General features: G+C 34.5%; 1 protein-coding gene across 4 annotated transcripts; it reads left to right on the plus strand.

Annotated features, from left to right (window-relative positions):
* Nucleotides 1–5,216: 5,216 nt before the first annotated feature.
* Nucleotides 5,217–22,241, plus strand: LOC114178182 (calmodulin-binding transcription activator 4). 4 transcript variants are annotated; one of them, XM_028063937.1, is made up of 13 exons: nt 5,217–5,510; nt 6,069–6,200; nt 6,336–6,451; nt 7,419–7,507; nt 7,781–7,826; nt 16,578–17,037; nt 18,344–18,492; nt 18,606–18,705; nt 18,789–19,015; nt 19,425–20,101; nt 20,568–21,144; nt 21,312–21,599; nt 21,918–22,241. In XM_028063937.1, exons 1-13 carry the CDS (start codon nt 5,501–5,503, stop codon nt 22,008–22,010), a joined length of 2,964 nt encoding a protein of 987 aa, XP_027919738.1. In that variant the 5' UTR covers nt 5,217–5,500; the 3' UTR covers nt 22,011–22,241. The 4 variants fall into 4 exon arrangements, with proteins under 4 accessions (XP_027919738.1, XP_027919739.1, XP_027919740.1 ...); XM_028063938.1 differs by having other exon boundaries at nt 18,792–19,015; XM_028063939.1 differs by having other exon boundaries at nt 18,609–18,705.
* Nucleotides 22,242–22,276: the final 35 nt, after the last annotated feature.

The raw sequence follows: 22,276 nt of genomic DNA on the forward strand, positions 1-22,276 counted from the left end.
CCCCTTGACAACTTCTTATTCTAGGTTTACCTTTGCCCTTTCACATTCACTCCAAGCTAAAATTAGCAAAAATAAAGTCTAGTTTATGTCCATCATGGTTTGAACCCATGACCATACCAATGCCAATTCGTTTCACAACCACTCAACCAACTCATATTCAATTATAATTATCAAAATACTATGATTATACTATCACTCACTAGGCACAAATATATCATCAAAATAATAATAAAACAAATAACACACAAATGGCATACATAAGATTTGAACCCAAGTCCTCTCACACAAACAAAATACTCTCAACCACTTGAGCTAGTACTTTTCCACATCATGCCAATTAACATTTAATGTCATTAAAGTTCCCCCCTCCCACATTTATTAATTAATTGATTATTTAATTAATTAATTTCCATGGGTCTTACAAGCTCAATCAGAAGTGTTGAATAGACGAGTCACAAGTTGGATTAGATGACTAACATTGTTAGACAACCAAGCCACCATATGGCTCAAACAATGCATACTTAGTGATTTGTTTAAATAATTTCATACATTAACAAGATCATTGACCAAACGAGTTAACGCAAGCACACAAAGGTACCAAACCAGTATCACTATTATACAAGTCAAAGTCAACTCATTAAGTTGAATGATAAATATCCATATTAGACGAGTACTTCCATTAGACGACTTCAATAGAAAAATGAATAGACGAGTAAAATAAAGATACACATTAGATGAATCAAGTTCAGATAGTGTGAAAGAGAATATATGAAATCACAAGGTGATATGAAGATCAATCCTAAATTAATCAAAGAAATATGAAGGTTGAAATTGATAATTAAATCAATCAACAAAGTATCATATACTATTATGATAGATACTCATACTTTTATTTTTGGTGGGTACCAACTGATCCAAAATGCCATATAAATGCCTAAAAATAATATATGCATAATTTTTTTCATTTTTTAAATTTATATTTTTTTCGAATTTTTATTATTTATTATTTAAAAAAAGGTTATTTTTATTATTATTCTTTAAAACAAATACATGAGCATATACAAAATAGTAAGAAACATGCACATTATAAAGTAATATTTAACCTTCATCCTATTCTTTTATATATATACATACATACATATATATATATATATATATATATATATATATACTTTTTGCTTAACAATTTTTTAGATAATATTGAAAGGTGTAACAATTTCAATTATGTTTTCTTGTACTGTTTTACATTAAACGATGTTTCACTTGTATCATTTTATGAGTATTTTGAAAATTAAAAAATACTTGAAAATGAAATGTGGATGAAGTGAATATGAGTACATAAAGTCAAAAGCATACCACGTCAATTTCAAATAATTAACTCTTCACCTACCAGGAATTTACATAGTATTATAGTATTCAACTTGAAGGAAGGATCACACTCACACAGATAAAACTTGTCTTTTGTATTTAATAATGACCAGGTCTTCCTTTATGACCCCATCATTGCTCTCTCTAGATGTTGCCCACACATTCAACCCACTCATTCACACTACTAAAATTTATTTTATTTTATTTTTATTGTACTAGGCATTAACTTCACCTAAATGCAACCACATGCATACCACTGAAAAGATCTGAAAGTTTTTAATTTCTAGCAAAGAAAATTTTTAATTTCACCTTCCAAAGTTTTGATTTACCAAAGTCTCTCGAAATAGGGAAAATTATGATTAAAAGTAACTGAAGTAACATTTAGGTGGTAAAAAATATTAATATTCATATAAAATTTCTTAAAATTAAAGAGTAATATGTTTTTTTTTCCTGAAATTTTAAATTTGTTACAATATTAATGACTTAATAAGAACAGTATAATATTTTTTGATAATTTTTTATTTTATCTTGATAAGGTTATATTCTCGCCTTCCTGTGATTTTTTTTAATTTGTTTTACTTAATTAAAAAATACTTTTAAAGTCATTGTCTAACGGAAATGTTTTTTTAAAACTTAATTAAAAAATACTTTTAAAGTCATTGTCTAACGGAAATGTTATTTGTATAAAAAGATAAATTTAAAGTAAAAAAAAAAAAAAGACTTTCCGGATTTCAGGTATTCATAACAGTAAAATTTTCATTCTGCCAAATACTTCCTTTAGTAAATAAGGGATCCGGTAAGCGAAATCTTAAATACTTGTCAATAAAAAAAGTGATTAAAATAAAAAATGTTATTGTAATTGAATAATCATAACTTCGAGAGAAATTATTAAAATCAATGAATGCTTCCAATTTCCAGTAGTTATTGAAGAGATAACAACAAATCCAAACTTCATTTTAACTTTCGGAAAATAACTTTTAACAATAAAAAAGATGTTTTCAATACAAAGTTTTAGAATTCAATCATAAGATTATAATTAAAATTTTCACATTTAATGATCATACTATTCTCATTTTATAAATTTAAATAAAATTATAATTTAAAATTTAATTTCATGACATAAAATTTAAAATCTTAAAGTTTAAATAATATTTCTATGTTGAGATGTTATGATCTTTTTCACTTTCTAAGAAATTTCTAAGGGATCTAGATAGAAGATGTTTGAGAGTTTATGCTTGTATGAGTTAGTAGTATTCCATGTGATTATTTCCAAAAGTGATGATTATATCGCAACTATCACCAAATATTCTTTGAATGTATCTATTTGACATGATTGTTTATGAAAAGTTGAAAGTTTATAAATTGTGTAATTATTCATGAACCTTGTGATTTCAACAGTGGTTTGAACCATTATAAAAAAGTATGTTGTGGGTATGAGGATCATGGTTGGTTGATGATCAAGGAACAATGTAATTATATGTTATGCGTGATGAATTGAGTTATATGAGAAATGTGATGGGAATGTTTGGTGGTTAGGATATGGAGAATGGGAATGAAGGGTAAACTTTTGGAAAGGATTTCAATGTGATAAAGGTATAAATTGTTTTGTATAATGGTTTGGTGTGCAAGGTTATGTTCTTTCTAAGGAGGAAGAATATAGTGTGATAAAATTAGTGTGATGCAATTGCTAGGGATATTCCTTGAAGTTATCCTTAGACTCTACCAAACTCTCCACTCATAAAGAATGATATTTTGGTGGTGAAAAGTGTAAGAGGTTCCTATAGCTGGTTTAGGAATCATGGATTCTTTTTCTATTAAGTTATAGTGAATAAACCTCGTAGAAAAGTGTGTAGACCGGTAAATTTTAGGCCAGTCTTAGGCTATCATATTTACAAAATGTGGAAATATTTTATGGAAGGATATCACAAGTGCTCAACTTCTAGTGTCTGAGCGGTTGCATCAATCTAAATATTGAGTCTAGTAATATTTTTAGTCTTGTGTTTATAAATGTGTGACGATATGATCATGTGATGGAATTTAAATTGATTTTTCAATTATAAAAATATAAATTGTGATTGGATTTGGCTTAATAACATTAACTTACTATTTTTCTTGGTTTGTGTTGTGTGTTTATTTTCTTTTTGGCATATAAGTAGAAAATGTTGCAGGTTCAGATAAAGAAAATCGATAATGGAACAAAATTTTTGAAAAGTGGTTTGTGTCCTTAATTGTTTTTAGGTGAATGTACTTAATAAATTGTAGTGTATAGTCTTACTATATTTTAAAAACTATATATATATATATATATATATATATATATATATATATATATATATATATATATATAAAGTGTATCGTAAAATTTTAAATACTCGAATGTAGAAGACTATGATGTTGTGATTAGTATATCAATATGTATATTGCATCTTCTCTTTAGTAAGAATTGTCTCTATCAAATTTTAATTAGACATTAGACAATCTAAATTTTCGAGGTGTTATAATTACTATATTAACATGGACAGAACTAAATGTCATAAATACATACAATTAAATGATTTCTATATAGCGTTTTAAAACTCAATAACATATAGATCACACATTTAAAAAACAGTAAATTATTTTGTCTAAGTTAAATTTATTTAATTATTAGAATAAATAGTACATTGATATATTTTGTTTTTAATATAAGAAAAAACTACAGTCTCTAAATCTTCAAGTTTGATTACATACTAGTATTTTCAATAAATACATGTAAAAATTACTAAATATCAAATTTATATTTAACTATTTTAATTATTGACGAAATTTAAACAAAACTAAGTTTTTCATTAAGATTATATTTTTTTTATTATACTAAAAACAAAGCATGTTAATACTTATTATATTAAATAATTATTTGCCTTTATTCTTATAATTAATAAATTAATATAAAATCACCTTCTTAAAAATGAGAGCAGTTGAAACATGAAATACCAAACTTTATTTGGTCTCTCGTCTAAAAAATAAATTATTTTTGTAAAATCATAATAATGTAAAGTAATTCTTTTTTTCTTTCAACATATGTTGAAATTTATAATAGAATAATGCTTTTATTATGTTTTTATATTTGTTTCTAGATGCAATCAATCATATATTTAATTATACTTATTCTATGTAATTGAAAGTACTTTTTTTGTATATTAACAGAAATTAATACATTTTATAACATCTTTTATACAAAATTTTTGTTTTGATGAAAAATTAAGAATGTACCTATTATATAATTATAATATTATAAAAATAATAAAAAAATATTTTTGTTACTGAATTTTATGGTCAACTTTTTGTAATTCCGACTAAGATTTTAGAAACATCTTTTATTTTAATAATTTTAATAATTTTTTTTTAATTTTTAATTTTATTTTGTACATGTATTTCTAGTAGTTTTACTATAATAAAAATACGGATATATATTCACACGCATGAATTTCCGTGTTATTTCGCAAGACTTAATTTTATAGATCATCCATTCGGTTGGGCTCTTTAAATATTTATTAAAATAAGAAATAAAATATTTATAGACAAAAATAACGGAATGTTTAGTTGCATTTTCAACCGCCTAACAAATATTTATCTGTCTTTAGTATTTCTTTAAATATTTAAAAAAGGTAGTTGAAAATGTTGAGAAAAGGTAAACCCTGGAATTCTACTTGTGTTTACTGGTCAGAAAAATCAAACTTGCTCCAAGTTTCAAGTCTTTTTATAATAATTGCAAATATTTCTCATACATCTTAAAATATCTTTAAAAACAAATCATAGAGGTGGTAACTGTAAATGAAGTTTCTCATATGTTGGTCTTGGTCGTGGTCCGAGTTGTTTAATAAACTTGTAACAAAAAATAAGTTGAGTAATAAAAGCACTTTGGTTAACCTTAACCTTGATCACAACCTCAAATCAATTGTAACCTTCAACCAATACCAACTCTGTGTGTTTCCACTTTCTGCTTCTTCAACTTCCTTTCTCGATCCATTCTTTGGAACCGACTCGAGCGTGTGTTGCAGACCGCACCGAACCACATCTAGAAGCCTCTCCGGTTCGAAAAATGCTCGGTGTCCGGTTCCACTTCTAGCTTTTCATTCCTCTGGTTCAAACCATGACATCTGGTAAACGTGTATTCTCGTTTTCTTAATCGCGTTTCTTTAGGAAAAGAAAAAGAAACTGGAAATTGGGATGTTTAATGTTTTGGAGCGTCTAAGGTGGAGTTAATTGAGTTTGACTTGCTTTGTTTGGGTAGTTGAAAAGAGCCACATCACTTGTGACTTGGTGTGTGTGTGTGAGTGTGCATTTGGTTTAGTTTTCTGTCATTGGTGCTTTCAATTGGGACCATGTGTGCTTTGGAATCTATTGTTATTGTTTGGAATCCGTGAAAAATAAACACTCGCAGTTACACTAAAGCATTTTAGTATATTCTATGTAACATGCTTTTAGCATTTTGATTTAATTTAATAGATTATTTTGCTGTCCCTAACCCATTTTTGTTCGGAATGAAATGTAATATTGGAGTAATTGATTGGTGCTGTGCAGATAAGAAAAATTTAAGTTGTTAGTTGCATTTGAAGTTCTTATTAATGGTTAGAAAGGTAGAAAAGAAATCGATGGTGATGATGATGAGGATAGAAAGGTTTATATCTTGTTTGAAGTATTTATTGTCGTTGTTTCAGGTTACGAATACGATATTAACGATCTGCATCAAGAAGCTCAAGCCAGATGGCTGAAGCCAGCAGAAGTGATGTACATTTTACAGAATCATGAAAAGTTCCAGCTCACCCAAGAGCCCCCGCAACAGCCAACCAGTAACAGCCGTCTTCCCTTTTTCTGATTGATTGTAGAAATAAGAAAAAATGACAACCTTTGTCATTCTTGTTTGTTTATTCAGAATGACTCATAAAGTGCTGAATGCCAACATTATCATTTGTTCTACTTAACAGGTGGATCTCTGTTTCTGTTTAACAAAAGAGTCCTGCGTTTCTTCCGGAAAGATGGTCATAACTGGCGCAAGAAAAGAGATGGAAGAGCTGTGGGAGAAGCACACGAACGGCTCAAGGTATGTAGCTACTTACTAGTGTACGTGTTGTTGTGTTTATTCGGTTTCCATGAAAAAGGAACACTTATTATTAGCAAGTGTCTAGAGGGGGTCTCAGTTACAGCAATGCAGCCATAAATTTGTAAGAGGGAGGAAAGATTTCTTTAATTGTTTATGTTAGAATATAATGTGCTGTTATAGATTTCTAAGAAATCAACCCTTACATAATCTCGGGAAAAATATCGGGAAATTAGGATGATTGATTTCTATTTATTAGGTGTCTTTTTTGTAATTGATCTATTCAATAATATAAATACATATCGTGTGTTCTGCATTAGATACACAATACATTCAGAACATATGCAATTCTATAGTTTGAAAAAGTTTATTCAAAACTTTGAATAGATGTCTCGAGCAGGTGACTAGTGACAAATAGTATTATTTAAAAGTATTTAATGGTCCTTATTTGGAGTTTCATTATCAATTGTATTAGATAAGTTTCTCCATAAACACTTCTAGGAAATAAAATAAGAAGAAAGAAATGAAATGAGCTTCTCCATAAACTAAAATTATCTTCACAAGTTAAAAATAAGAATTTAGAGAAGTCATATGAAAGAGTTTCCACAAATTAGCTTATACATTAACTAATTTTAGCTCATTAAGAAAGTCATTTCAATTTTTCTTCGTATATTTTTCTCCTATAATTATTTCTAGAGAAGCTTGTCGAAAAAAGCTTTCCTATTTTGTGCTTCTAAGATGCTTTTGAAAACAATAATGAATGATTTTGTCTATCAGTTATTCTTTATACACTCACACACACACATATTACATATAACTGATATTTGTTAAAGGACACATTTTAGTATGTTTTCTAAACGTTGTTCACTTATTATTACTATACTGATGAGTTTAGGTCGCCATTTTTTTTTGCATGGTATTTCATATTCTGATTTCTTCACTGAAATGTTTTAATAATCTGCATGTATAGGTTGGAAATGTTGAAGCCTTAAATTGTTACTATGCACACGGAGAGCAGAACCCTAGTTTCCAGAGGCGGAGCTATTGGATGTTGGATCCGTGAGTAAATTTTAGTTATAATCTACCTGCATATCCCTCACACATTACTATTATGCTTATCACAAAATGTTGTGTCCTTTAAAACAAACATGCAATATTCAGGTAAAAAATCCTCCTTGAGGTTAACTAAACATTAAATGAATTGCCAAGATTAAATTAGCCTAGACTTTGAAACAAAATCGGCCTTTGATGTTCATAACTATTTGAGATATGCTTTTGTATTCGTTACTGTAGTAGTTGTTCATAATCACCCTTGATATTGTTTCATGGCAGGGAATATGAGCATATTGTTCTTGTGCATTACAGAAACACAAGTGAGGTGAGTCTCCGATATCTGATGATAAACATGATAATGATACTTGTACCCTTGTGCATAGTGTCCCTCCAGAAAAATTTGGGGAACCCTTTTGTGCAAGATTTCTCACTGTCTTACCTGTTTCTGATTAGTTATTTTTCTTACACTTGTCCTCCCTTTTTACTTTGTCTTGTGAAGCTCAAATAATATAGTTCATTTTCCTGTTTCAAGAAATTTCAAACATTTTCTTGTATTCTTAAATATTTACTTTCTGTAGATGGTTCATGCATTTGTCCATGTGCTGTTTTGTATTTCTTGTTTAAGTGATACTGATAGAAAGGGGAATAATGAAAAGGTGTTGAAAGTTTATTATAAAAGGAAATTTAAAAATTAGTTAGCTGTTAACAGCTGTTGCAGGAAGGGGGCTGAGACTTTCATTTAGGAAGTCTATATATTCTTTTCTTATTTGGTAGATGGGAAGGAGGATAGTAGTTTTGTGATAGGGAATGCCCAATGTGAAAGGAAGTATTTTCCTTTTTAAACTCGTGTTAAGAAATTTACTGAAAATTAATACAGTTTTGAGGAACTGCCCCTACAATTTCTCTCCTGCGTTTTACCTTCTTTTGAAGCTTCCTCACAAATTTTACATGACTCTGGTAAAAGAAAGCATACCAGACATATGAGAAATAAAGGAATTGCTCAGCAAACAGAGGAAGAAAAAGATTGCAGACTTGAGATCAAACATGACTCTAGTAAAAGAAATCATACTAGATATGAGAGAAATAAAGGAACTGCTTCTTGAAATCAAGAAAAGAAAGAAACTGTCAAATGGAGGTGAAAATTCAATCAATAGGGAGGAGAAAAGAGTAGAGGAGGACATTGACAATAATAGATTTAATAAAGATGAGGAAGAACCACTTCACCCTTGGTTTAAAAGGGTGGACTTGCCCATGTTTGAGGGAATTGATCCATTAGGATGGATAACTCGAGCTGAAAGATTCTTTGAGGTACAAAACACCTCTCAAACTAAAAGATTGCACTTGGCCCTTAACAACATGGAGGGAAACTCCAGCTACTGTGTTACGAAAAGGTTAACCCGTTCGTACAAGGACACAAAATCCCTTAACAAATGCCCCTCCTTCAGAGGCTGGCACCTGACAGCTTGGTGAATTCGGAACTCCCCTTTGTTGGAGTAGGTTCCTCCCCAAGGTTTGAACTCGATACATTGGGTTCGTTTCAAGGCTCTGATACCATTGTTACGAAAAGGTTAACCCGTTCGTACAAGGACACAAAATCCCTTTGTTACCGCTTGATTTCCCCTTTTCACAGTCATTCTGTCCAATATGGCTTCAGGCTCTTTAATTGCTGCTTCTTCATCAATGATGGGACAATGGTCAGAAGCGGTGGCTGCCCCCACTAATTTCTTGAGTTGTGACACATGGAAAACATTGTGAATGAGGGGATTAGCAGGAAGCTGAACCTTATAGGCTACTGTTCCAATCTTGTCCACCATGGAATAAGGGCCATAATACTTAGAAGCTATTTTGGCATTGTTGCGAAAAGCCAACGAGACTTGCCTATAAGGATGTAGTTTGACAAAAACCAAATCACCAATGTCAAATGACCTCTCCGATCTGTGCCTATCAGCTAACTGTTTCATGCGGTCTTGAGCCCGTTTCATGTGGAATTGGACTAGCTTCAATTGTTCCTCTCTTTTCTGCAAACTCCTATCAACAAGTTCAATCGTAGACTCTCCTGGCAGATATGGTAAATAAGCTGGTGGAAGTTGACCATAAACAATCTCATATGGGCTGGCTTTGATAGTACTATGATAGGTAGTATTGTACCACCATTCCGCCAAGGGCAGCCATTTGGACCACTGCTTCGGATCATCTGAACACATACATCTCAAGTATGTTTCAATGCATCTATTCACCACTTTCGTCTGACCATCAGTTTGAGGATGGTAAGCGGTAGAAAGTTGTACCTGAACCCCTTGGTACTCCATGAATTCTTTCCAAAATCTGCTAACAAAAATGGGATCGTTGTCCGATGTGATGGAGGTTGGAAACCCATGTAATTTGAAGATGTTATCCATGAAACATTGAACCACATATGTAGCAGTGTAGGGGTGTTGCAACGCCATAAAATGAGCAACTTTGCTCAATCGATCCACTACCACAAATATAATTCGTTTACCATAAGAATTAGGAAGACCTTCTATTAAGTCCATGGTAATGTGTTGCCAAACTAGGTCCGTGGAACAAGTAGCGGTTGGAGTAAACCATGAGAAGTAGCATTATCATATTTGCATTTCTGACATGTACTGATGGACAAATCTTTTGACATTCTTGGTCATTCCCTTCCACTATACTACGACCTTTACTCATTGGAGAGTAGCATCTCTCCCTGAATGACCTCCACAAGCAGTAGAGTGCAGCCAGGTGAGGATCAATTTTCTCAACTCCTGATCCTTGCCAATCACCAGCCTCCCTTTCCTTCTTAGTTCCCTTCTCACCCAACTATAGTGCCTATGAGATAGAGGGTCTTGTAGTAGTTCGCTAATGATCTTCTGTAAGTCTACATCAACTAGCCACGCAGCCTTGATCCTGTCTAGGAGATCTAAAGCAGGTTGGTGAACCACAAGAGCATCACATTGCACCCTAGAAAGTGCATCAGCATCCACATTCTTTGTACCTTGTTTATACTCAATTTTAAAGTCAAATTCCATTAACTTCACCAACCATTTTTGTTGGAAAGCTGTTGAAAATCTCTGTTCCAATATGCACTTAAGACTTCGATGATCAGTCTTAATGACAAATTGTTTGCGTAGCAAGTAATGCCGCCATATCCATTTCTGGACCGTAAATACCACTGCAAGTAATTCTTTTTCATAGGCGGACAAAGCTTGTTGTTGCTAACTTAAACTTCTACTGATAAAGGCTATTGGATGATGATCCTGCATTAGCACTGCTCCCACTCCCAAACCGGAAGCATCAACCTCTACCACAAAAACTTTAGAGAAGTTTGGTAAAGCCAAAACTGGTGCTTGACTCTTTTTATCTTTGAGGAGTTGGAAAGCAAGCTTGGCTTCCTGAGACCAACAAAAACTGTCTTTCCTCAACATATCCGTGAGAGGTTTAGCTATGGTGCCATATCGACACACAAATCTTCGGTAGTACCCTACTAAGCCAAGAAAACCCCTTAACTGCTGTAAGGATTGAGGTAATGGCCATTGCCTCACTGGTGCAACTTTTGCAAGGTGCAACTTTTGCAAGACTGTGGAAATGCCTTCACTGGTGATAAAGTGTCCCAAATATTCCACTCTACTAACCCCCAAAGTAACATTTACACTTCTTAGCATATAGCATTAGCCCTCATAACCAGTAATACGTTGTGCAGATGAGTCAAGTGATCTTCAAAGCTCTTACTATAGATTAGGATATCATCAAAAAATACCAAAAGAAATTTCCACAAAAAATCGTGAAACATAGTGTTCATTAATGCTTGGAATGTTGCAGGGGCATTAGTCAAGCCAAATGGCATGACTAGATACTCATAATGTCCAACATGTGTTTTGAAAGCAGTTTTGTAGATATCCTTCTCTGCCATTCTTACTTGGTTATATCCGGATCTCAAATCGATTTTAGAGAATATAGTGGAACCACATAATTCATCTAACAAATCTTCTACCAATGGAATAGGGAATCGATTCTTAACGGTAGTTTTGTTCAAGTCTCGGTAATCAATGCAAAGCCTCCAACTGCCATCTTTTTTGCCAACTAACACCACTGGGCTTGAGTATGGACTGCAGATTTGAGGAATTCCTGGATTAACCCATCTATAATGTCTTTCTGTTGTTTGGCATATCTGTAAGGTCTCTTGTTGACTGGGTTAGCTCCTTGCAGTAAGGGAATCTTATGATCATGACCTTCTCTTCGTGGAGGTAATCCTGCAAGTTCCTGAAAAATATCAAGAAAGGACGCCAATAAATCTTCAATGATACTATGAAGTTGGGTTTGTTCTACATGAGGAGACAACGAGTGAAGCAACACATCATTCTCGGTAGGACATAATTGCAACATTGATAAATGAACCCCTGACAATAATGTTTTGTGGAACTGTTGTTTCTAAATGGTCTTGAGGCCAATGCATGAAGCCCCTCGAAGCACCTATCTCTTACAATTCAAAGAAAAATCCATTGTCAGTTTGTCAAAATTCCAAGTGATATCACCGCGAGTCACCAACCATTCAATACCAAGCATCATGTTACAACAACCAAGTGGTAACGACATCAGATCAGATTGGAAAGGAGTATTCTGTGAATGCCACTTAAAGGTCCTAACAATATAAGAAACTTGAACTTTAGTTCCATCCGCTACAGTCACATTCAAAGGATTCATCGTCTCAATTTTGCATCGTAACTTCCTAGATAAAAGACACATCTAGGAAGTTATGAGTGCTACCACTATCAATCAATATGTGGAGAGGGTGCTTCTTGAATCAGCCAGTCACACGCATTCTTCTGAAATTCATAAGACCAGTCAAAGCATTCACAGAAATCAAAGGATCCACTATCTCATTCGTGCCATTGTGCTGTCCAGCACTCGTCTCTGCTTTAGAATCCACTTCTTCCTCCAACTCCATTACATGAATTTGCAATTTCTTATGTGTCAAACTATGTGCTAGAGTGAAAGGTTCATCACAAAAATAACACAAACCCTTGCTCCTCCGCTCACTCATATAGGTCAGGGTTAAAGTTTTTGTGACTTGTGTCGGAGGTTTGGCTTTGTCAACCTGATCGGATGGGGTGGGTAACAGTGGGCTTTTTACTGTTGGATTGAATTTGAGTGGTTTGGAAAATGATTTTTGGGGAGAAGATTGAGTGCTGGCAGACTCATACATTTTGGCTAACGAAAATGCCTTCATGGCTGTGGTTGGTTGAAACATCCTCACCATCATTTGCATATCCTATTTCATACCACCAAGAAAACAACTAAGCTGATGTGAAGAAGATAAGTCCACTCTAGATACAATTGCATCAAATTCTTCATGATATTCTGTGATAGAGCCTTTTTGCCGAAGTTGCATCACAGATTTCCCCAAAACAGTCCAACAGAATACAAGCGTATTCGTCCCACGAAGGTAAGTTGTTCAACCCAATAGTTTTGACATAGACACTATGCCACTGAAGTGCCTTTCCCTCAAAATGCACCACCGCAAGCCTAACCTTGTAATCGTTAGGGGTTTGATCAATGGAAAAAAATGTCTCACACTGAATGATCCAATTCTTGACACCATCACCATTAAATCGAGGGAAATCCAAACGAGCCATTCGCGTATTACAAGCATAGGGTCGAGTATTGTTACTAGAATCTGCAACTATTTTGTTTTCATATTGCTGAAATAATTCTTTGAGCTGTTGTTGGAGAGAAGCGTCAATGGACATGAAGCGTTCTTTCATTTTCAAATTGAGACGCTCTTCCATTACGTGAAGGAGAGCTTGATTGTGAGTGTTATCAGCCATGGCGGAAACGTGGTTGGAAGGGTATGTCTGATACCAATGTAACAGCAAACTAGGAGAGGAAGACTCTCGAAGAATGAATACCAACGTAGGGAATCCAATGAAAGAATGGATACCGAACAAAATATATTGAAACGTTGCAGAATGGTTTTCTCCAACAAATTGGTTACCCAACCTCTGTTTTTACACCAGCTATATAAGCCCCTCACTCCCATCTATAACTGTCTAACAAACTATTGTTTTCTTTTTCTTTTTTTTTATTTCTTTGTAATTACAATTCAGTCCCACAATTTCTTTTATTTTAAGTCCTGCATCATACTGGCAAGTTTTGGTGCCAAATGACCGAGAATCCATCTTAGGAGGAGTTTGCGGCTGTTCTGAGTAGAAGATTTGAAGGAAGAAAACAATATTGATTTTGAAAGGCAGTTGGAATATTTCAAAGGGAGGAGTGCCTTAGGTCCTAAAGCAGACACTTTGGTTGAGTCTTTGGCTATGGTTCAACATCATGATTTAGTTAGTATCTGGTACAAAAAATATCTTGTTGATGATTATGCTAAATGACTTTTTAATACGTTATACAGAGGTTGGGAAAGTTGTTGCAAAATCACTTGCTTGTTCGACAGAGGAAGCAACCAAAACGGGATGTAAGAACCCACAGATTAAATTTTAATAGTGTCCACTTCTGAATATAAGTTATTGTCCTGCATCAGAAGTTGACTTCTCCAATGGGAAAAACCTGGTGGTTGTTGATTACAATCTTTTGGGATGGAAAAGAGAGGATATCATAAGGTCCAATGTCAACAAGTGCCAATGCCTGATGTTTTTCTCGGTTTAAGAAACTATCACACTGGCATACTTGGAAGTGTTTCCAACTGTGAAACCCAAATACTGGCTTGCTTTTCCAACAGATGTTCCCCCACTGGGTTTTAGCACTTACTATGTCTCATATGCCAAAGGTGAAGCTAAGATTTCAGATGGAGATGCAGCTTACAAGTCAAAGAATGGGAGATATAATTAAAGTGGATCTAGAAAACTTGAAATTAACTTATTCTGTGAAGTAAGGAAACTTACTAAATACATCAACCTCAGAAGCAAGGTTGAAGAATCCCTAGAGCAGACATAAATTTTATGTCGACAAAGGATTTGATGGAATTGGTCTGGCATCTGGAGCATATTTTTTTAGACCTGATGGTTGATCATCTCCCATCAGTTCCAACAGGAAGTCTCCTCTCAGTTTTCCAAGCTCTAATTGTGCATGAAGTGCATCAGCAGATCGATTAATGGATATACCAGAGTTTTAGATTGTACAGAGTAAAAATCATGCTGAAGTTGAGTTTATGGTTGGACCTATACAAATTGTTAAAACTGAGATTAGAACAAATTTGGCGAGCAACAAAACCTTCTATACAGCCTCCAATGTCTGTAATTTCATTGAACGTGTCCGAGACTACAGAAAAGACTGGCACTTGAAAATTAATCAACCTGTTGGAAATTATTACCCTATCAACTTTGGGATTTACCTGAAAATAAAAGCAAAGAGTTTTCTATTTTGGTAGATAGAGCTGTTGGGGGCTCCAACATCATAGATGGACAATTGGAACTAATGATGCATAGGAGATTACTTAAGGATGATTCTGGAGGTGTTGTAGAGGCACTGAATGAAACAGTTTGCATCCATAATAAGTGCACAGTGTTTGCATCCATAATAAGTGCACAGGGTTAACTGTGCTAGGGAAATACTGTTTCAGAATTGATCCTGTGGGAGAGGGTGCTAGATGGCATCACTCATTTCGTAAAGAGATATATTCACCCATACTTTTAGCTTGTGACTAATTTCCAGAATTTAACCTTGAGGACGAGACTGTTCCTGTAGGGGCGAGTAATGATAGAAAGGGGAATAATGAGAAGGTGTGGAAAGTTCACTATAGAAGGAAATTTAAAAATTATTTAGCTATTAACAGATAATTGGGTAAGGGGGTTGATACTTTCTTTTAGAATGTTATAACCCTTTGTTTAGAATAGTTTTCTGTTAGCTGATTTGTATCAAATCTGTTGTTATTTGGGGTTATAAAAACCCCGGTCTTTGATAATAATAACAAGAAAGAAATATTCTAATAGTTTGTGTGCAATGCTGCCTGAGTTCTGGTAGTATAACCGTGAGAGTGTGTCGGTTCATTGCTATAAGGAACAATGACAGTGGAAAGTAAGTGGCGACTGGGTAGCAGTTACGTGAAGAGGTGGAAGAGGTGAGAAAGATTATTACATAGGAAGTCTATGTATTCTTTTCATATGTGGTAGATGGGTGGGAGATAGTTGTTTTGTGACAGGGAATGCCCTGTGTGAAAGGAAGTATTTTCTTTTGTAAACCTGTGTTAGGAAGTTTACTGAAATTAATACAGTTTTGAGGGACTGCCCATACAATTTCTCTCCTGCATTTTACCTTCTTTTGAAGGTTCCTAACAGGTACTTTGATTCTTTTGGTTACCATTAATATTACTTCAGTGTTTTAACTCCCTCTCTCATTTTCTATTTTCAAACTACTTTCTTAAATGTACAATTATGCTTCCAAAGTGGCATTTGTTCATTTAATAATGAATTTAATTTGTATGATCAGATAGTGTAAAAGTTTTTTACATTATCATCTAATCATAGATTGTCATGAATGAGAAAAATTGTTGATTTTTTGTAATAATTACCTTGTAATTACCATCTCGGGTTATTTCTAATTGATTGGTGTTGTAAAATTCTTTATATTGATAGTTCATGAAACTTAGACTCTTTAATAATTACTGTGCAATCAATTAAAGCCATTCTCCGTGCATTTTCTTATCTTCCTGAAACTTTTTCTATTTCCCAAGTTTATGAGCATGCCTTTATGCTCCTTTAACTACCAGAACTTACCAACATGGAGGACTGCATCTCACTTCCCATATCCTAACTTTAAGACCAAATGCGCTTTGGATAACTATTTTCCTACTTACGAATCTTTGGTATTTAATTCTTTCTTAGATAAGGGAAATTGATATAAGAAAAGTCAGTGATTATTCCGAAGATTTGCATTGTGGTATTGCCTTTATGCACTAATTCTTTCCTTTTCTCAAATGATGATATTCTTAGATCTTCTTCAGAATCACATTTGGTATCTTAAATGGGAATTATTTGATCATATTCTTTTATTCAGCATGTGCATAGTGGCATTGTTGTGCAGCCCATGTTCAAGTATTGCTTTAACGTATGCACTCATGTTATAGGGAAGACTCAGTTCTGGAGCTGGCGCACAATTGTCACCAAGTTCCTCTTCTGCATTTAGTCAGAGTCCTAGCCCTTATTCTAATCAGAATCCAGGGTCAACATCCATACTTGTTGATTCATATGAACCTAATCAGAGTTTCTCCAGTCCTGGAACTACAGAAGTTACGTCTGATATATTCATTCTGAACAATAAAATGGATCACATGGATGGAACCGATGCAGAATCAGGAACCTCATCTGAGCTTGAAGTTACTCAAGCTTTGCGCCGACTGGAGGTACAATTAAGTTTGAATGAGGACAGCTTTGAAGATATTGCTCCCTTCTGCAATAAGCATGAAATTGCCCACGATTCAAACCCTCTGGATAATCAAAGGGTGATCAGCAATAAAGAGCAATCTGCTGCTTTCTCTGGACCTGATGATCAAGGGCTATTTTATGATGAATATAATGGAAGACAAGGTAAAAAAAACTTCAAATGTTGATAACACATTGTTTAAATTAGTGAAATATCTCAGTGCACAATCTATATCGTAATTGAACCTGTTTGCATACATTGTCTTCTACTTACGTAGGTAGAACTGCTTGCTACATGCCTTGCTAATTTTTTGTAATTTGTTGGTGGAAATTTATAGCATGCCTTGGCCATCTTGTTTTGTGTCTCTGTTTAACTGTTTAAATTTTCTCATCGAAGCCTAATTCCCCAATTATTATATGCCCTGTGGGAACTATTAGAGTTTGTGGTTTGGGACTAACTCGACTATAAAAGCTAGCTTGTAGGAGGACAGTTGCCCCCCCGTTTTATATACGGCACTATCTCCAGTCATTGTGGGACTTAAGTCTTTCCCAATATGAATGTTAAGAGAATGTAATTCTTATTATGAGCTATATAACCATAAAAAGATGGTTCTAAAAAACCTACTCAAAGCTAGGTTTCTTTGAAATTGACATTACTCCAGTAGACTTTATAAAACTATATAAAAATGTGGAATAGGCTATAAAGGTTTGATTGGAACGTTACGTTAGTATGACGTGTTTTTCCATTTTTATGGTTGATAAAGAAAATAACACAATTGTACTAGTCTTGATAAATTGCCTGTGGCTGACGAGTACTTGAGTAAACCTCTACTAATAACAAGCAAACTTGAAGTATGAGAGAAAAGGTTGTGTTGTTATTTTAAAAGAGGCTACAGAGATCAAAACACAGCATACTGACAGTATGGTGATGGCCAACCTGAATTAGGACACATTTAAACATGGAAAAATACTACGCTTTTTGAAAAATTCAAGGAAAAACACTGAAACAGCTTCAAAATATACTTATACTGCAGATTGTGTGCTCAAAATTAGTCTCAAAAAGGGTAATCCGGGTTTCAAATGTTAACAAGAGACTCAAAAGGAGCTTTCTAACGATACCATATGGGCCTTGCTAACAACACCTTTATCAAAAGTTATGGTTGTTTAAAGCTCACTTGCCTGTTCAGAATTTACAGGTTGTATTTTTTGGTTTTTGACACACTTCACTGGATCCTTTGTTATTATATTTGTGCCAAAAGTTTTTTCTATGACGTTATTATGGTTTTTGCTCTGCTTAGTTTTTCCTTGCAAATTAGTATTTCATCTGATCAAGTCCTTCATTTATAACTTTAATATTTCAAATTTCAACTGAAATTCAGCTCCTTGTAGTTTTGTTTTATCCTCTTCATTGTGGAAACATCACCTAGTAAGAGGGGAAGGTTAAAGATGCTAAAAGTGTTTATTTTAATAGGTGATGGTGGTGAATGCTATCATGAACTAATAGACCATGGTTACCCAGATGTAAATGAAGAGGCTTTATGGACAGGGGTGCTGGAATCATGCAAGTCCTCAACTGCTGTCAAGTTACCACCGCAAAATGTATACATGGCAGCTGAAAATGTAAGTGTTTCTTGGACTTCATAAAATTTATATGATTTTGAAATTTATGTTTGTTCAGATGTTTAACGATTCTCTTGTGTTTATGCAATTCTTAAAATGTTTGATTGTTAAAGCAGGAAAATTCAGTATCTTTTTCGAGAAGGGTACAAGTACCAATTTCCAAACAGGAAAACAGTCACTGGCTCAACTTCAACAGTGATACTTCTCAAAGCTGTATGATATATTTCACCTTTTTGAATTTACTATTTTTGGCATATTTTGGTGTTTCTTCAATTCTGATTCCCCAATCATGTTAGCAGCCGTTTTCTCACCACCTCAAGGGGTTGATGAAGTCAAATTTCCTGCATATTCTTCTGTGGTGGAAACACGAGTAACTAATTCTGGCTACTATGAAACATTGTTTGACCAAAGCCAAATTATAGCACCTCTAGATGCAGATTCAAGCTTGACTATTGCACAAAAACAGAAATTTACCATTAAGACATTCTCCCCAGAATGGGGTTATGCCACTGAGACCACCAAGGTTTGTGCCTTCAAAGCCCAACTCCTTGCATCCCCTATGCAACGATTTATTACTCTTTGCATTAGTGGCATCTTCTAAACAATGAAGTGAAAGTGCTCATTCTTTTGGTTAATAACTACAGGTGCTTGTACCGTAGCTTGGCTCCTGAAGAGTTCTAAAATATATTCTTCACTTTGTTAAAATCTATATGAAATTCTTGTTGTAGTGATAGTGTAAAGCAATTATAAACAAAACTCAGTCTATTTATAAATAATTAGGTTAGGGAAGTGTTGATCAAGCATGTGTCTTTGTACAGTTAAGACTTAATAAGCTGATTATCTCTTTCTCTTTCAGCTTTCTTATCTTGATGTTATATTTTGTGTTGATTTTGTCCAAATTGGATTCCTAAAGCTCCATACTATATGCGTAGGTCATCATTGTTGGGTCTTTTCTCTGTCATCCATCAGATTCTACCTGGGCATGCATGCTTGGTAATGTTGAAGTTCCTGTTCAGATAATTCATGATGGTGTAATCTGTTTTGAAGCTCCTCCTCACCTTCCTGAAAAGGTTACACTGTGCATTACTACTGGAAACCGTGAGTCCTGCAGTGAAGTCAGAGAGTTTGAATATCGTGACAAGACCTATAGTTGCACCCAATGTACTCAATCAAAAACAGACGTCACTAAAAGTCCTGAAGAGCTGTTATTACTTGTTAGATTAGGACAGATGCTTCTTTCTACATCAACAATAAAGAATGACAACATAGAATCGGGAGTTCCTCTCATAAAACAGAAAGCTGATGATGATTCATGGAGCCATATTATAGAGACTCTTCTAGTTGGCAGCGGGACATCGACTGGTACTGTTGATTGGCTTCTTGAAGAGCTTCTAAAGGATAAGCTTCAACAGTGGCTTTCTTACAGATCTCAGGAAAGAAATGAAGAGACAGGCTGCCCTTTGTCCAAGAAAGAGCAAGGCATTATTCACATGGTTGCTGGATTGGGTTTTGAGTGGGCCTTGAACCCCATTCTTAGTTGTGGAGTTAATATAAATTTCCGTGACATCAATGGCTGGACTGCCCTTCATTGGGCTGCCCGTTTCGGAAGGTAATAGAAATCTAGAGGGCTTGCTACTGTGTTATTAACGGGTTATTTAGCTTTGGTGAAATATGTTAATATTGCTATACAAGGCTTGTTAACAAAGATACAGAAAAACATGCATTCTTAAACGATAGGAAAAATGAATGATAAGTTCTTCAGATACTCAAGTCTGAAAATTGAATTTCTAGAGAAGCAAACAGTGTTAGGAAATTAAATGTAGAATTGATGACAACATTGAAGGTTTAATAAACCCGCATGTATCATGATTCTTCTCATCAGAAATTTATTGCCTTGTTGATCATGTGTGTATAATCAATCAAAGCAAATGTGGACTTCAATTTCTAATTAGTAACAATAATTGGTTCATCTAGTCTTCTGCTAGAACTGATGATCATATCACAAAGTATAATTACCTGTTCCATTTTGAAGTACTTTGGATGTTATTTTCCTTAAGCTTTGTAATTCCATGTAGGGAAAAAATGGTTGCTTCACTTGTCGCTTCTGGAGCATCTGCTGGAGCTGTGACAGATCCAACTGCACAAGACCCAATCGGAAAAACTGCTGCATCTATTGCAGCCAGCAATGGGAACAAGGGACTAGCAGGGTATCTTTCAGAGGTAGCTGTAACAAGCCACCTATCATCGCTTACATTGGAAGAGTGTGAGTTATCTAAAAGTACTGCACAGCTTCAGGCAGATATGACTGTGACCAGTGTCTCCAAGGAAAATCTTGCTGCCAATGGGGATCAGGCGTCACTCAAAGACACCTTGGCTGCTGTCAGAAATGTAACTCAAGCAGCTGCCCGGATACAATCTGCTTTTCGGTCACATTCTTTTAGAAAACGGAGAGCAAAAGAAGCAGCTGCTGGTGTAGATGGTACGAGTATAGGTGGCATTGGTAGCATTCCAGAAATTTCTGCTTTGTCAAAACTTGCCTTTCGAAACTCACGCGAACATAATTCAGCTGCTTTATCAATTCAGAAGAAATATCGTGGTTGGAAAGGTCGCAGAGATTTCTTATCGTTGCGCCAAAAAGTAGTGAAGATACAGGTAATAAATGTCAACAGTTTGTATGGAACAAATGAATACCGAGAACTACGTGCATAGTTTTGATTCTTTGCAGGGTGAATAATTTTTATTTTAAAACCAAACATTGGCGTGCATACTTTGATCTTTAACACCGTTAATGTCGGCCTCTTTCGAATTTATTTGGGCAGGCTCATGTGAGGGGTTACCAGGTTAGGAAGCATTACAAGGTAATATGGGCAGTTGGAATCCTGGACAAGGTTGTGCTACGATGGAGAAGAAAAGGAGCTGGTTTACGAGGTTTCCGACAAGAGATGGACGTCCATGAACATGAAGATGAAGATATTCTCAAGGTGTTCCGAAAACAGAAAGTGGATGTAGAAATTGAAAAGGCCGTTTCACGGGTGCTGTCCATGGTCGACTCACCAGATGCTCGTGACCAATATCATCGCATGCTTGAGAAATATCGTCAAGCTAAGGTAAATAAGTTTTAAAACGACAGAGTCAAGTGTTTTCCTTTTATCAGAGTGGTCACTATCTCTTCAGCATCTGTCCTAGTTTGCCACTAGATGGAAAATTTTAGACATTATATTGCATGAGGCTTCCTCCATAGGGCATTCCGTACTCAATCTGTTTGGATACAAAATTAGAAGAACTTGAGTGTTTTCTAACTCTTTTAGCTTGCATCCTAAAAGATCCAAAGTAGTAAAACATATATTATAAAGCTAGCAACTACTTTTACTATGGAGTGCAATTGCTTTATGCTGTCAATGAATAACTTGTCAATTATTTGGCAGGCTGAACTTGCAGGTACGAGTGACGAAGCATCATCAACAACTCCTGTGGGGAATACCTTATTTATGGAGGATGACTTCTATCCATTTCCCTAGCCTTGCTAATCTTCATTCTTTTGAATGATTAATTTCTGAATAACCATTTCCACGGTCTGTGTTTTAGATGCTTATCACAAGCTCACTTGTTAGTTTGAGACAGTTATGATTGTATAGTGATAATTACGTTGAACGCTGTTGCTTTGTAAAATATAAGATTGTGTTGAATGCAAGTAGAGTGGCGTTTCAAATTGAATGAATATATTAGTAGTACCGTCAACATTGCTCTCATTGTTACAGTGTCGAACTCAAGCAACACTAGAATG

This window comes from Vigna unguiculata, chromosome 3 (assembly GCF_004118075.2).
Source record: "Vigna unguiculata cultivar IT97K-499-35 chromosome 3, ASM411807v1, whole genome shotgun sequence".
In the NCBI taxonomy this organism is placed as follows: domain Eukaryota; kingdom Viridiplantae; phylum Streptophyta; class Magnoliopsida; order Fabales; family Fabaceae; genus Vigna; species Vigna unguiculata.

What these genes read in the sequence shown, in the direction of transcription:
- LOC114178182 (XM_028063937.1), top strand. An exon ending in AAGCACACGAACGGCTCAAG is followed by an intron (nt 6,452 to 7,418) that starts GTATGTAGCTAC and finishes CTGCATGTATAG; the next exon opens with GTTGGAAATGTTGAAGCCTT. An exon ending in TGGGCTGCCCGTTTCGGAAG is followed by an intron (nt 20,102 to 20,567) that starts GTAATAGAAATC and finishes AATTCCATGTAG; the next exon opens with GGAAAAAATGGTTGCTTCAC.